Source organism: Microcaecilia unicolor, chromosome 9 (genome assembly GCF_901765095.1).
Source record: "Microcaecilia unicolor chromosome 9, aMicUni1.1, whole genome shotgun sequence".
NCBI classification, from domain to species: domain Eukaryota; kingdom Metazoa; phylum Chordata; class Amphibia; order Gymnophiona; family Siphonopidae; genus Microcaecilia; species Microcaecilia unicolor.
In genome coordinates this window covers 193,350,294-193,366,683 of record NC_044039.1, presented here as the reverse complement: position 1 = coordinate 193,366,683, position 16,390 = coordinate 193,350,294, and the positions used below count along the sequence as shown (strand labels likewise).

The 16,390-nt window shown below is 45.3% G+C and overlaps 1 protein-coding gene across 5 annotated transcripts in view; it reads left to right on the top strand.

The window, feature by feature from the left end:
• PPP2R5C (protein phosphatase 2 regulatory subunit B'gamma) overlaps positions 1-16,390 on the top strand; it is a 289,245-nt gene that overhangs the window by 162,949 nt on the left and 109,906 nt on the right. For all 5 annotated transcript variants that reach the window (XM_030215541.1, XM_030215540.1, XM_030215539.1 and 2 more), the window contains one exon: positions 3,419-3,527. In XM_030215541.1, coding sequence (XP_030071401.1) covers positions 3,419-3,527 — 109 coding nt within the window. The remainder of the gene's footprint in view (positions 1-3,418; positions 3,528-16,390) is intronic.

Genomic DNA, 16,390 nt, shown 5'->3' with positions numbered 1-16,390 from the left:
AATCACGGAGCCCAATACCCTACACCCACCACAATGCATTGCTGATGTGACTCTGCAGTGCCCTTAACAGAAAAGGTGTCACACTCACCCGAGACCCACATCAGAACCAGGGAAAGGCTGTCAGAGGATATAACACATTCTGCTGTCATGGAGGTGGGTACGGCATTTGAGGCTGGCATACAGGCTGGGGAAAAAAGTTTGTAAAGTGGGTTTTTTTTGGTGGGAGGGGGTTAGTGACCACTGGGGAAGTCAGGGGAGGTCATCCCCGATTCCCTCCTGTGGTCATCTGGTCAGTTGGGGCACTTTTTTGGGACTTGGACCTGAAAAAAAAGGGTCCAAATAAAGCGGACCAAATTCTCATCAAAAACGCCCTTCTTGTTTCGATTATCAGCTAAAGACGCCCGTCTCTCCTTGGCCAATAACCACGCCCCAGTCCCGCCTTTGCCACGCCTCCGACATGCCCCAGTGATCTTTGTTTGTCTCCGTGACAGACTGCAGTTGAGGACGCCAAAAATCGGGTTTCGATTATACCGATTTGGGCGCCCACTGGAAACGGACGCTCATCTCCCGATTTGGGTCGAAATATGGGCGTCTTTCTGTTTTGAAAATAAGCTGGATAGATAAATTTATGTAACTTTGTCGGACATAGTTTTGGATGTCCTGTTATCTTATCATGTATTCTTTTTTGTTAAGCTTGTGCAAAGTTTCTCCTTTCTCATTTAATAATTTAATAAAATAAAAATTAAAGTGAAAAAATATATACTGAACTGACTTTGTCTCTCATGTGAGCTTCAGTTGGCAGAATATAAACAATTGTGCCAGTAAGAATGTTAAGCAGCTCCTAAATATAGAAACAAGTTTTTAAAATAAAACTATCACTTCAAAAGTCCCCTGGAGCAAAGGGAAAAGCCTTTCTACTCTTTCTTCTAAGAGAAAAAGGATTTTGCATACAAGGGGAGAACAACTTTACCAAATGATGAATATTTTAAAGTTGTTTTGTGCACTGGAAGCATGTATCTTAAACATTATAAATGTACAATTTAAATTGACAGTGCAGGTTTTGCTGTTTTTATATGTAATTTCCCTTTACCTGGGTGCTTCTGTGTCCAAGGTCTGAGCAGGTTGGAGCCGCCGCCCCCCCCCCCCCCCCCCCCCCCCCCCCCCCCCCCGGAGGGCAGACTGTCAGACCCTCCCTCACTCGCTTGGCGCGTAGTGCCTCTATCTGAGGAAAGAAGTGTTAGTGGGTAGGATGACCCTCTTCTCCCCCAGGAACTTCAAAAATAAGTCCAAATGCTGCTATGGGAAATATGGTTGGCTGTTAAGTTAGTCAAGTTTAAAAAAAACACGTATATTCTCTAAAAATCCAAAACCCACTCTGGAGTCAGCAGTTCATACAGACTCAAATGGTTTATTCTTCAACTCTGGAAAAATAGGAACATCAACAAGGATCAACTTTCTAACATTTAGGGCAAGTCTTTTAAAACCACAATCCTTCTGGTGTTCCTCAATGGAAACTCCTGTATTCTCCTTCCTTGTTTCTATGTACAGAGGCTTCTCAGCAGGTTTATTTACACTTTTTATAAACTCCTGTCCATGCCTATCCCAGAGACTAGTGTCCCAAAGGCTGTGCTCCTCACTTTTACAGGTCCAGACCCTTCTGGCCTGACGCCCCTCCAAGGTGACTTTTGTGTTGGCTCACCTTGGGACTGGGATGGGCACTCCCTGGTTCCTGTCCTACACTCCCGGGCTGGGTCTCTCCTCTGCCCACCCATAACTCTCCTCTGCCACAGTTGCTGCTTTGCTGAGCCACAGCTCCTCTTTGCAGCCAAAGGCTGGCTTCTCTTAAATGGAATCCTCTTTCTCCTTGTTCAGGTCACTTGGAAGGGGCTTGCAGGCAACCAGAAACCCCTCTAAAGGGCAAACACGTATCTCCTTCCAACTCCCCCCCCCCCCCCCTCTTGTTACTCTTCAGTCTTCTAGAACTATCAATTTCCCCACCCCTAGCTGTCTGTCCAATTTAGATTGTAAGCTCTGTTGAGCAGGGACTGTCTTTTCATGTTCATTTGTACAGCGCTGCGTAAGTCTAGTAGCGCTATAGAAATGTTTAATAGTAGAAGTAATAGTAGTAGTATCTCTTTGCATTTTATTTCAAAACTACTCCCCTTGGGCTGGGGCTTCCTCCCAGTCACTTCTCCAGTGACTTTCTACAGGGACTGACTCTCTCAGGTGCAGATGATCAAAAGCCCTGCACTGTTCCAAACAGCACTCCAAAATTAGCACTGGAACTATGGGGGGCAATAACGCCCCTATGATCAAAGCTCATGCACGCTATTAGCTCTGATCATAGGGTTACTTATGTGGGAGGATTGTTCCTGGGCATGCGCCCAAGGCACAATCTTCCTGCAGAAGTTGTTTGATAGGTCCAGGCTGTCAAAAAAAAAAAAGTTTGGACCTGTTGACAAACATGCCAAGGGACTAGAAGTCCAGTGGACCTCCCCCATGCCCCTCTGACAGAATAGAGGACTGGACCTCCAGCCATCCCCTGGTGGTGTAGCGACCTCTCTGTACCTTCAATGACAGAGGAGGGAGTAGTGCTCCCTCTTACTTCCAGCGCCGCCTCCAAAATGGCTTCCTTATATGGTATGTAAGTCCTGCCCAGTGCATCCCAGGATGCAGTGGGTAGGGTGCTGTCTTTTTGGAGGTGGCGCTAGAAGGAAGAGGGAGTGCTACACTCCCCTCCATCCTTGAAGGTACGTTTGGGGGGGGGGGGGGGGTTCGGAGTGTCCCTAGACCACCAGGGGAGGGCTGAAGGTCCAGCCCTCTATTCTGTTGGAGGGGGGGGGGTCGGTTCCGGGCTCTTCTGGCGAGGGGGGGGATGGGGGGCCTCTTAGCATACAGATACATACTGGACAGGGCTTCCCAATGCTCTGTAAACCCTAACGCGAGCTCTGAGCTGGAGTAGGGTTTACAGCGTTAGCAGCGTTTTAGTTTGGTGTGCTGCCCGCTGAGCGTTGGGGTGAAACACAGATGTCCCTGTTTAGCATATATTTGCATTGTATTAGAGTTCAGAACCGGCGAGTGCGTTATTACACGCGCTGGCCAGCTGTGATCCTGGGGCTCAGGCAAAAGCAGGCGCTAGTCTGGCACTAATGGCCTCTAGTGCCCGCATTTGCTTTTGATCATCTGGGCCTAACAGGAGGTTATATGTACATGTAGTGAGTTTTTCTTGTAGTGTATATTTGAATACATGTTTTACGTATGAGATCTTTTAATTGGGGCCCATTTTGTTTTATACTGAAAATATCTTCATGGCCAAAGAGAGCAAATAAAGAAATCTTCATTTGTATGCATTCAGTATTTTTTTTAATGTTAAATTATACATGAATAGTGATAAAATTCTTTTTTTTCTTGTCTACAGCATAATAAATGGATTTGCCTTACCATTAAAAGAGGAGCACAAAATTTTCTTATTGAAGGTGTTATTACCTTTGCACAAAGTGAAATCACTCAGTGTGTACCATCCACAGGTAATCATGTTTAAGCTAAAGGTTTTATATTTTTTGAAACTGTTGCTTTTACCCAGTGACATTGTTTTATAGGCTTTGATTTTTTTCCACTCTTAGGTATTTTAATGGCTTATTTCTAGGTTTGCCTATGAGGTTGTTATGTGTTTTATGGTTGTTTACATAAATATCACATTAAACCCATGCTGTAGAGTTTTCACTGGTTGTCCATTTTGTGTCAGATTGTTTAAAGTTGTTAAGCTTAGAAGCCAATTAAGTTATCTTGTGCTAGAGCCATCCACTAAAGCTCTGTGCATGGTTTCCTAACACAAAAATATTGCTCTCCAATACTGTAAGCAACATGCAAATTGCCACTGTTTCGAAAGTGTACATTACCAGAAAAAAGCAGTGCACACTGCTGTGATAGGATGCAGCTGTGCTGCGTCAGGAGTAAATTATTAGCTCAGGGATTAGCTCAGCACTGACAGGAAGGGAAATGTGTTGGAATCCTCAGAGCTCCTCCACCCCATCCCAGAAATTTCCCTGATGCATATAAGCCCCCCCCCCCCCCCCCCCCCCGAGAATCCCACAAGTATACCTTTAAAATTTGGGATGCAGAAATGTGCCTGCTCATTCCTGCCTCTGTGCAACCGTCCTGGAAAATGGTGGCAACTGAATCCATTCAGAGTGTCCTGGGATGTATTGTTTGGGGTCAGTGCAACCGTTTTTCAGGATGACTGCATGGAGACAGGAGCAAATGCTGCTGCTACTACTACTTACTACTGCTTATCATTTCTAAAGCGCTACTAGATGCACGCAGCGCTGTACACTTGAACATGAAGAGACAGTCCCTGCTAGACAGAGCTTACAGTCTAATTAGGACAGACAAACAGGACAAACAGAAAAGGGAATATTAAAGTGAGGATGATAAAATAAGGGTTCTGAACAAGTGAATAAGGGTTAGGAGTTAAAAGCAGCATCAAAAAGGTGGGCTTTTAGCTTAGATTTGAAGACGGCCAGAGATGGAGCTTGACGTACCAGCTCAGGAAGTCTATTCCAGGCATATGATGCAGCAAGATAAAAGGAATGGAGTCTGGAGTTAGCAGTGGAGGAGAAGGGTGCAGATAAGAGAGATTTACCTAGTGAATGGGCATCTCTCCTGTTTCCAAACTTTAAAGGTGTAGGGGGAGAGTTCTGGAGTATCAGGGGGAGATGTAAGGGGCCACCAACGAAATGCTATGGACATTTTGGTATGGGGGTGGGGGTGTAGCATCAGGCCACTAGTGATCTTTGAGTCATCTGAAGTAAAGTGCCACAGTTCACTTCAGATGAACTCCTTTTTCCTGTCTTGTTGGGCAGACTGGATGGACCGTATAGGTCAGTGATGGGGAACCTATGGCATGCGTGCCAGAGAGGGCACGCGCGCCGTCGCCATCGCTGGTCCGCCCACTCTCCCAGTTCGGCGGCTTCGGCCTTCCTCCCGCCCTCCCTCCAACCCAACGAGCAACAGCCCAGCCGTCCTCCCTCCCTACTTCCCTCCCTCCCAGCACCAGGAACCCCCCTCCTCCTAAAATTTAAAAAGCGTACCTCCTCAGTCGGGGTTAAGGCGGCGTGCATCGGCAGCGAAGCGCCTGTGCTTCGCTCGACGCGCCTTCGGCCTTCCCTGTCTCTCAGGCTCTGGTCCCCAGACCTCTCCCTTTAGTCCGGTATTTCACCCATCTCTCCTGTCCCCTTTCCCCTCACAGGTTCAGCATCTCTCCTGTACCTCTCCCCTTGCAGGTCCAGCACCTCTCCACCCCTTGCCTCCATCTCCCTTGTTCTCTCTCAGCCCCCCCCCCCCAATGACTCCAGCACCTCCCTGTTCTGCCCTGTGCTTCCCTGTGACTCCAGCACCAAACCCTCTTCTGCCCTAAGCTCACTCCCACTACTCCAGTACCTTACCATCTTCTGTCCTGAGCCCCTTTCCACTACTTCAGTGCCTCAGCCACCCCCCTTTTCGGATCCAGAAGGCCCCGCAACTCCAGCACCTCAGTCATACCTCATTGTGGATACAAGGAACCCCCACAACTCCAGCACCTCACCCTCTTCTGTCCTCAGCCCCTTCCCACTACTCCAGCACCTCAACCACCGCCCTTTGTGGATCCAGAGCTTGAGAGACAGGGAAGGCCGAAGGCGCGTCGAGCGAAGCACAGGCGCTTCGCTGCCGACGCACGCCGCCTTAACCCCGACTGAGGAGGTACGCTTTTTAAACTTTAGGAGGAGGGGGGGGGGTTCCTGGTGCTGGGAGGGAGGGAGGACGGACGGGCGGGCAGCCTGATGCTCGTTGGGTTGGAGGGAGGGCGGGAGGCCGGCCTGGTGCTGTCTGTGTGCTGCTGGGTGGGAGGGAGACCTGATGGTGGGTGCTGGGTGGGAGGGAGGCCTGGTGCTGGGTGCTGCCGGGTGCTGGGAGGTAGGGCAGGGGAGAGAGGGGGGCTGCTGGACATGTGTGGCTGGAGGGGAGAGGATGGTTGCTGGACATGGATGGAGGGCAAGAAATGAAGAAGAAAGGAGGAAAGTAAAGAAATCAATGGAAAGGAAGCCCTGGAAACGGAGTTAAGAGAACAGATAGAGAGCAGCAGAATCAGCGACTAGAACCAATATGGATAGAAAAACAAAATCACCAGACAACAAAGGTAGGAAAAATCATTTTATTTTCATTTTAGTGTTTGGAATATGTCGAATTGGAGAATTTACATCTGCTGTCTTATTTTGCACTGGGCATACTGGAGCTGTAACAGCTTACAGAAATGATTTATAATGGAAGAAAATCATGTTATTTTTTTCTCCTACACTAGTATAATATTTTCAATGATGTCTGTTTATATGCGCCATGGCTGGTGTAAGGGGTGTGGCTATCATAGGGGTGGAGTCATATGTGGTGACCCCGCCCATACTGAGTACCGGCACTTTGCGATAAATAATTCGGTTTTGGGTTGCTGTTTGGGCACTCGGTCTCTAAAAGGTTCGCCATCACTGGTATAGGTCTTTATCTGGCGTCATTTACTATGTATGTATGTTACTATGTTGTGTCTTTACACCACCCCTGAGCTGGTATAAAGATACAGCATTAGAGTAAATCTGCAGAATTCTAGCACAGTTTTTTTACATCAGGAGCTATTTTTTATTTGAGAATTTTGCTTGCCTACTGCACTATCCTTTAGCACAGTGGGATTTTACTCGAGATTTTCCCACACTAGGATACTTTTTACAACAGAAATAAGACTAGCATGGGAAAATGGAGGAGCGGCCTAGTGGTTAGGGTGGTGGACTTTGGTCCTGGGGAACTGAGAAACTGAGTTTAATTCCCGGCACAGGCAGCTCCTTGTGACTCTGGGCACGACACTTAACCCTCCATTGCTTGCCGCATTGAGCCTGCCATGAGTGGGAAAGTGCGGGGTACAAATGTAACAAAACAAAAAAAAAAAATCTGGAGTAAGCCACTACACTAAATCATAACATTTTTCTGCATCAGTTGCTTGCTTGGTGGTTAAATCATTTTATTTATGCCTGTGTACTTTCAAGATGTAATAACAGCATCAGTGTTTTGATGCATAAACTTCACTCTGCACTGAGTGTTGTGGAGGAGACAGAGTCATTGGTTGTATTCATATTTAGTTCTTTGGACATTTATTTTATGTATTGACTTGTTTTTCATACTTTTATTTTTATGTAATGTGTATTTTAATATCATAACCTACTAAGAACATTTATGGATTGAAGAGAGGGAAATGATTTTAATATATAAATGTATAGTTTAATTACCTGTGTTTACCAACACTGTTTGGTATGGGCTGGTGTTCTCCAATAGCTAGCTGTAATCTACAATTCTTCGACAAGCAATCATTCATTCATGTGGAATGACATCAGTAGCATCTCACTGTGGATAGCTCCCTAGCTAGAACTAGAAAAATGTATGCTGCTTGTGTTCCCTGGTACTGTGAGATCCCCACAGTTTTGTTTTGTTTTGTTGAGGAATGATTCAGACAGGTCTTGTAGTATTCTCCATCTGGTCACAAAGTTTCCTTTCCAGTAGTTATACTCTACTGTTCATTAATTATGCTTATATTTCATGGGCTTTTGGAGAAGAGTGATGACCTGCTTGCCTATTGTGCCTGTGACCTGAGTTCATATCCCAGGCTGGAATTTGTCAGATAGCCAGTTTCTGGTCAACACAGACATCCATCCATCCACTTTGATCAGTAAATGAAATACCCAGCTTTTGCTGGTGGGTAAAGATGATTGGGGAAGGCGGTGGCAAACCACCCCACTAATAGTCTGCCAAGAGACCTTCACACAAGTGGCAGTCCCCATAAGTTGTTTGGGACTTGGTACTTGTGTACAGTGGACTAGCTTTTATCTTTTTCATGGGCTTTTAGAGAAGTGTTTTAGCGAACAAGATAAAAATAAAGTTCTGATAAGTCCATAATGGAGAAGCGAATTACAGCACAATAACTTCAACATAATGGGTCCCTTTTACTAAGCTGTGTTAAGCAGCTAATGTGGGATTTACAGCACTGTAGACAGTAGTGCAGACCCATGCTATTGTCTTCTGAATTAAAAAGGCAACCACTGACATAATAATCTTGCATTAGCTGTGTAACTTGGTAATGAGCAAGTTCTGGGTTTGGTGTGGATAGGTGAAGGTGTGTAGTTCTACTACAGGCAGTAAGTGCAGCATGCTACTGGCAGTCAGGTATTGTGGTTGCTGTCAAATCAAGGTACATGGCAGCACTCCAACCTGCACTGCTGAATGCGATCCCTCTCCCCAACACCCAAACAGCACCAGCTCCCGCTGCCTTTAAACCCCAACCCTCCCAGCGATAATACTGCTCCCAATCACAAACTTACCAGTTCATACAAGTAGAAATCATTAGTATTAGTGGTCCCAGGTAGCAGTGAAGGGGGATCGCTGCCACCCGGGACTACTATACCACCCATATTTCTACCAGTTTGTTTATTAAAATTTTGAATATACCGCCACTTCTACAAAAAGATTACTGTTCACAATAAAAATAAAAATAGAAGCAGAAAAGAACTCCAACTATAGGACAGAACATTCATGCTAGAACAAACACACAAGCAAATAGTCAAACTGAACAGGTGACCGGTGGCGAGCAACCCTGCACTAAGTAAAGGGAGGCGAAAAACCAAAAGCAAAGGGAAAAAAAAGGAGGTTTTAAAAGATGAGAAAGGAGAGAAGGAGATCAGACTATGAAAGAGGGGGGCACTCAGGGAGGCCAGGTGATGGGGCTTAAAAGGCAGACTGGAGCTTTAACAACGAGGATCAATTGGAGGTGATCGGGTGCACATTGGGGTGTCGGGAGGCAGAGGCATGTGTATGGTTAGATGCGCTGCCCCAGAGGCATTGTCACTTGTTTACTTGTGCTGGGCCTGTGCCATGTTACCTGCACTGGCAATGCACGACTGCGCTATCTGCCACTGTAGGTAATGCAGTCCAGTAAATGTAGGGCATTGAACCTGTGGTAAGTGCAAAACCCCAATATTAATAAAAAGCTATCAAATTGCTGCTAGCATTCTAGGAGCAGGGCTTTTTTTGAGGGGGTACTGAGTACCAGCACCTTTTCCATTCTCTGCTAAAATTGACCCATGGACTCCAAGTTTTATTGAAAGAGCTCAGGCTCTACACACCAATTCTACCTTGTCATAGATTCTGTGAGTGGTTGTAGGGGGCCTGGCTATTGTGGGGTGGGTCCCTCAGTGATCATCCCACCCCTGAAGGGTGGCCTAGCATTTGAGTACCGGCACCTTTTTTGCTAGAAAAAACACACTGGCTAGGAGGCATCTATATCATCCAGGGTCAACTAATCTACAGCATCCAAAAAGGGGGAGGGAGAATCAGAAGCCACCAGTTTCTTGGATTCTTGTGGATACTTATCACTCAAAAAACATATTTCACTACACACTTAAACAGAATTTTCCAAAATTGCAAGGCCCCAATTTGCAAGACACAAGGATGCATAAAGAGGAATTATTGTTTTCTTTTTTTATTAACTTATTAATTTTAATTAACTCTAGAAAGATCAGAAAAAATCCTCAGTATTATGAAATAGTTCCTCCCTATGCTCAAAATAGTTTAAGAACCCAAACACAATTGGGGTCAAGCACAAAAGTAATCATCATGGTGGCTTGGGATGACTAGAGATGACTTTAAAAATCCAGGTAAATCAAAACTATCTAAAGCAGTAGTTCTCAACCTTTTTTTCAGTCGGCACTCTGGATCCACCTGATGGCAGATGATCGCATATGTGACACACTACATACATGACCGTCAAGGATCTTTTGCTTTGATACAGTATAGCAGTTCTTATGAATTAAATTTAAACATGCTCTGCATCCCCACAGGTTACCCTATCTCCCCCCAACAACAGGCACAGATCATAACTAGCATATTTTCTCCATAGAAATTACCATATAAAAATAAGCAAATAAAATTATGATACTCATGTTATTGGAGTGTAATAGCAACATAAATCTCTCCACTACTGGGCAAGCTGTAAAATATAAAACCTGAAAAAATTATAAATCAAAGTACATTTAGCAAATCTACCTTACAACAGTATCACTAATTCCTATGATTCAAACATGAACCTTGCCTAAGAACATGCAGCACTACAAATATTACACGAGACCCTAGCATACCAGTATACCTACTACAGGTAAAACAGAACAAGTGGGACTGCTACACAGTTCTACACAGAAACTACAAACAAACAGAATACCGCACCTACAATGCACAGACAAACCCTCACCAAGTACAGAACAAGGGATCACAAATTAAAAATGGAAATATAAATATACAAATTGAAATGGGACCCCCAAGAAATCAAACTAGGCATGTACCACTTCATAGGAGAAATAAAAACAAATGCATTTCCTTTTCTACTAAACAAAATACAAAGACATCTGTGTTGCATGTTTCCTAGAGCTAACATATTCTACCTAATAAAAATAAAACATTTTTTTCTACCTTTGTTGTCTGGGCATTTTATTTTTCAAAGCTTGTTGTCTTAATTTCTCTTTACTGCTTTCCTGTCTGTCTTCTGCTCTCTTTCCAGTGGGTGCTGTCCATTTGTCCTTTCTCCACTTTCCTCCTATCTTCTTCCATTCCCTTACTACAGCTCTCTGACATATTTCCTCTCTTTTTTTTTCTCCATCTGCCTACTCATATTCCACCCTCTCACTCTTCAGTCCTCTATATTTTGCTTACCTATCAAGTTTCCATCGCCTTCTCTCTCCCCCTAGCTCTCCTGACTCACTCCTTCGCTGGCCTTTTATTCACTTCTCTTTCATCCACTCCCTATTACTACCGCTACCTTCTGTACTTATCATCCTCCTCTCACTCATCTCCTTGAGAATCCTTGTGGACTCTCCCACATGGTTCCACCATAACAAACATCTTTCCTACCTTCCCCTTCCCACATCCTTGTAGCCCAGCATCTCATTCTTCACCCACACTTGTTGTCCAGCATCTCCTTGTCCCTCTTTCTTCTCCACTCCTATGGTCCAGCAATTTCCTGTTCTTTCTCCCTTCTCCTTCATTGCTGTGGAGCAGCAGCTCTCTGTCTTTTCTCTTCCCTTTTACCACTATGTTGCTAACTCTCTGTACTCCCCCCCCTCCCCCCCCAAAAAAAGAAAAGCGCAGCTTTAATGTTTAGCAAGGCTGTAGCTTGGCTGAGAGAGCAACCGCAGGAAATACAGCCCAGCAGCAAAATACACAGCTACACATCCTGATGCTGTGCTCCTTCCTGGGTTGTGTTTGCGGCAAACCATGCACTGGAACTGAAAGCCTACTAAAGTGCTATTTACCACCTAAACAACCCAGGAGGGAGCATGGCATCAGGGTTTGTATAGCTGCTTCTCCTGTGATGCATGTCTCCTCTCTTCCCTCCATCCCCCACAATCCAGGTATCTCCCTCCTTCCACAGCATGGAGGCTCCCTATTTCCCCAGACCTCTCCCTTTAGTCCGGTATTTCACCCATCTCTCCTGTCCCCTTTCCCCTCACAGGTTCAGCATCTCTCCTGTACCTCTCCCCTTGCAGGTCCAGCACCTCTCCACCCTTTGCCTCCATCTCCCTTGTTCTCTCTCAGCCCCCCCCCCCCCCCCCATGACTCCAGCACCTCCCTGTTCTGCCCTGAGCTTCCCTGTGACTCCAGCACCAAACCCTCTTTTGCCCTAAGCCCACTCCCACTACTCCAGTACCTTACCATCTTCTGTCCTGAGCCCCTTTCCACTACTTCAGTGCCTCAGCCACCCCCCCCTTTTCGGATCCAGAAGGCCCCGCAACTCCAGCACCTCAGTCATACCTCATTGTGGATACAAAGAACCCCCACAACTCCAGCACCTCACCCTCTTCTGTCCTCAGCCCCTTCCCACTACTCCAGCACCTCAACCACCGCCCTTTGTGGATCCAGAGCTCCCTGCCCTATGACTCCAGCGCCTCAGCTCCCCACATGGATCCAGAACATCACCCTCTTCTGATCTGCGGCCCTCAGCAACTCTCCTTGGCTAGCCCCCCTCCGCCGCTAGTCAAACCTCAGCAGCGGCAGTCATAGAAAACTGCCTGGGCTGACACGGAGCCTCGCCTCTGCAGCTGTCTCGCCCTCTAATGCAACTTCTTGTTTACATGAGAGCAGGACAGCTGCAGCTGAGAGGCTCTGGGTGAGCCCAGGCAGTTTGCGATGACTGCCGATGAAGAAGGGAAGGTTTGACCAGCAGGGGAGGGGGGCTGGCTAAGGAGAGGTGCTTGAATCATGTGGTCAGAGGAGGATGAGGTCTGGCTCCATAGCAGAAGGGAGGGGGAAGGGAAAAAGTGAAGAAATCCTGCCACCAAAAAAAAAGGTCAACATTGTGTGCTAGCACCGCGGCACACCTCCTGGGTGCTCGCGACATGCTGGTTGACCACCGCTGATCTAAAGAAATCAGAAGATGTCATAGGTACCTGGATCAAGGTTTAGTATAAAGCCCAAACCAAAGCTGATGGGGCCTCAGATGACATTTTCAAAACAAAAGTGAAATATTCATCTCCTTGGCAGAAATTTCAGTCTTAGGAAAGTTCATCAAATACAAATTCTTCTTAAATATTTTCAAAGGCGTCTGTTTCCTATGAAGACTCAAATTGTCTTTGACCAAGAGAGCTTTTTCCTTATCATCCTTGGCAGATCACCTCAGATAAGTGGCTTATATCCCCCTGCCAGCAGACGGGAGCCAGAGAAAAACAGCTCAGAGCTGAATGAATAGAGAGATACATCCTCTGGAGGAGGTGTGTGTGGCCTCACAAAGTACGAGAGGAATGATAACGAAACTATATGCATATTCGATGGCACAACTTAAACCCTCCATCTTGCATCGAGTGAACTGGGAGCGGGAACTACAGTTTACCCTGTCAGAGGCAGGCTGGGTAAAATTGGAGAGAGGGATATTGAAGTCCTCTATAGCAGTAGCTATAAAGGAAAGCGCTATAAAAGTCTTTTACAGGTGGTACCTTACAACTATGCGATTGCACCATATGTATGCCAATGTGTCACGAGACTGTTGGAGGAAATGTGGAGCAGTGGGGTCGATGGGACATATCTGGTGGTCTTGCCCTAAAGTACAAGCCTACTGGAAGGGAGTGCGTGCACGTTTGCAACTATGGGTGGGGAAGTCTGTACAGTGGCATCCTTTCATTTTCCTGTTGGGACAAAGGCCAGAGGGTCTCACCTTAAACCAGTGGCTTCTGGTGAGAGGATCCTTACATGCAGCCCACATCAATTTGGCAAAGAATTGGAAAGTGGCATCGGTCCCTCCAATAGCGGGATGGATTACAAAAGTGAAATATATATGTGAGATGGAGAGACTGACGGCTGTGAAAAGGAAAGTTTTGCATAAATGGGAAGGGATTTGGGGGCCCTTTGTGAAAGCGTATCCTGGATAAAAGGCGAAGGGTTTGGAAGGGGAGGGGGGATAGGGATTTAGGGGGGGGAGGGAGGTATTAGAGGGGAGGGTGATAGGCAGGGAATGGGAGGACACTCACAAAAACAAAAAAGTTGAAGTAAATTCTGTATTTGATTATGCATTGCAAACGCTATTGTGCACTCTTTGTTATGTACTTGGCACATTGCTATGTGTATTTGGATAACTTAGTATTGAGAATGTGTTAAGTACGCTATGTTCAGAATTAACAATGTTCAATAAAGACTTCTAAAAATTAAAAAAAAAACAAAAAAACTTTATCAACTAATATCCATACTCTTTTCCCCTAGTTTTAAATTTGAACTTTGTACCATAGCATTAACATCCTCTATCAGGCACTGCAGGACCTAGTCTAGACTTAGAGGGATTTAAATTTGTTAGGAACTGGGCAACATTCTGGGAAAGGGAAGACTGTTCCGAAAGGATGGGCTCCACCTTAACTGGGATAGAACCAGGCTGCTGGCGCTAACTTTTAAAAATGAGATAAAAGAGCTTTTAAACTAGAATTGGGGGAAAAGCTGATAGTCGCTCAGGAGCACATGGTTTGGTGTGGAGTATCCTTGAAGGATACTATTGAAACAGGACATTTAGGGAATCCCAGTAGAGAGGTTTCATCAGTGCTGAAAGTAAGCCAGGTGTGCTTAATGAGAGAACAGAATAAAGGATGCACATTATCTCTTTTAACTTCTTTTGCAGCTTGTAGATGAAAGGGGGAAAAAAAATTTGAAGTGCCTGTATACAAATGCTAGAAGCCTAAAAAATAAGATGGAGGGGTTAGAATATATAGCACTAAATGATGAGGTAGATGTAATAGGCATCTCAGAGACTTGGTGGGAAGAGGACAATCAATGAAACACTGTGTTAACAGGGTACAAATTGTATCACAATGATAGAGAGGATGAAATTGGAGGAGGGTTGCTCTATATGTTAGAGGGAATTGAGTCAAATTACAAACATTCCACATGAAACAGATAGCGTGGAATTATTATGGATAGACATTCCATGTGTGAAGGGAAGCAGTATTCTTGTAGGACTGTACTACTGTCTGCCGGGACAGAACGAAGAAACATGAAGAAATGTTTACAGAGATTAGGAAAGCTGGCAAATTGGGAAATGCTATAATAATGGGTGATTTCAATTACCCCGATATTGACTGGATAAATGTTACATCAGGGAGATAAAATTTCTAGAGGTAATAAAACAACTACTTCTTGGAGCAGCTAGTCCAGGAACCAACAAGAGGGGGAGCCAATTTGGACCTGGTCCTTGGTGGTGTGCAGGGCATAGTGCGAGAGGTACTCTGGGAAATAGTGATCATAACATGATCAAGTTTAAGCTACTATCTAGTATGAACCTGCAAAAGAAATCTACTGTAGCTGCATTTAATTTTTGAAAGGGCGACTATAATAAAATGAGGGAAATGGTTAAAAAGAAACTAAAAGGATCAGCCTCAAAGATTAGGACACTAAATCAGGCATCGATGTTATTCAAAAATACCATCTTGAAAGCCCAGTCCAGATGCATTCCACATATTTGCAAAGGTGGAAAGAAGGGAAAACCTCAGCCAGCTTTCAGGTACATCAGAAGCAGAAAGCCTGCAAGGGAATCCGTAGGACCATTAGATCATGAAGGAGCAAAAGGGGCGCTCAGGAAGGACAAGGCCATAGTGAAGAAACTGAATGAATTCTTCTGTCTTTACTGAAGAAGATGTAAGAGATCTGTCTGTACTGGAAATGGTTTTCGAGGGTAGTGATGCGAAGGAACTGAAAGACATTTCGGTGAACTTGAAAGATGTACTGAGCCAAATTGACAAATTTAAAGAATAGTAAATCACCTGGACCAGATGGCATACATCCAAGGTTACTCAAAGAACTTAAACATGAAATTGCTGATTTGCTTTTAGTAATATGTAACTTGTCATTAAAATCGTCTGTAGTACCTGAAGACTGGAGGGTGGCCAACATGACGCCAAATTTAAAAAGGGTTCTAGTGGTGATCCAGAAAATTATAGACCAGTAAGCCTGACGTCTGTGCCAGGCAAAATAGTGGAAATTATTATAAAGAATAAAATTACAGAACACTTAGATGAACATGATTTAATGGGACAGAGTCAGCATGGGCTCAGCTGCCTTGCCTCACCAATTTGCTTCATTTCTTTGAAGGCGTGAATAAACATGTGGATAAAGGTGTGCCGGTTGATGATGTATATCTAGATTGTCAGATAGTTTTGATAATGTTCCTCATGAGAGACTTCTGAGAAAATAAGAGTCATGGGATAGGAGGCAAGGTTCTGGTGTGTATTAGGAATTGGTTATTGGACAGAAAACAGAGGGTAGGGTTAATGGTCATTTCTGTCCATGGAGGAGGGTGAACAGTGGAGTGCCACAGGGATCAGTACTGAGACAGGTACTATTTAACATATTTATAAACTAGTAAAAAAAGGCCCGGTTCCGAAACCAATGAAACAGGCGCTAGCATGTGGCTTTTTTTTGTGTGTGTGTATGTGTCACAGAGTTATTTTGTGTGTGTGTGTGAGGGTGCAGTGTGTGTGCAGGTTGTTGATGTGTGTCTTTTTTTTGTTTTGTTTTGTTTGCTTGGGGGTTGGGGGATGTGCTGTGCTGTCCTTGGTCGCTGTTTGCTGCTGGCTGGGTCGCGGGTAATCCTTCCAGCTGGGCCGCAGCTTGTCCTGTTCGCCCACGTCCCAGATGGTGACGGGCACATTGTTTTCCGGCTCCTCTGACTCCATGTCAAGCGATCCCAAATATAGTCTGTGCTATAGGCCCTCTGGCACTCTTCAGTACTGGCATTAGGCATTTAAAAATTTCTCCCCCCCCCCCCCCCCCCCCCGGGGTCTATTTTTGCACATACCCACAG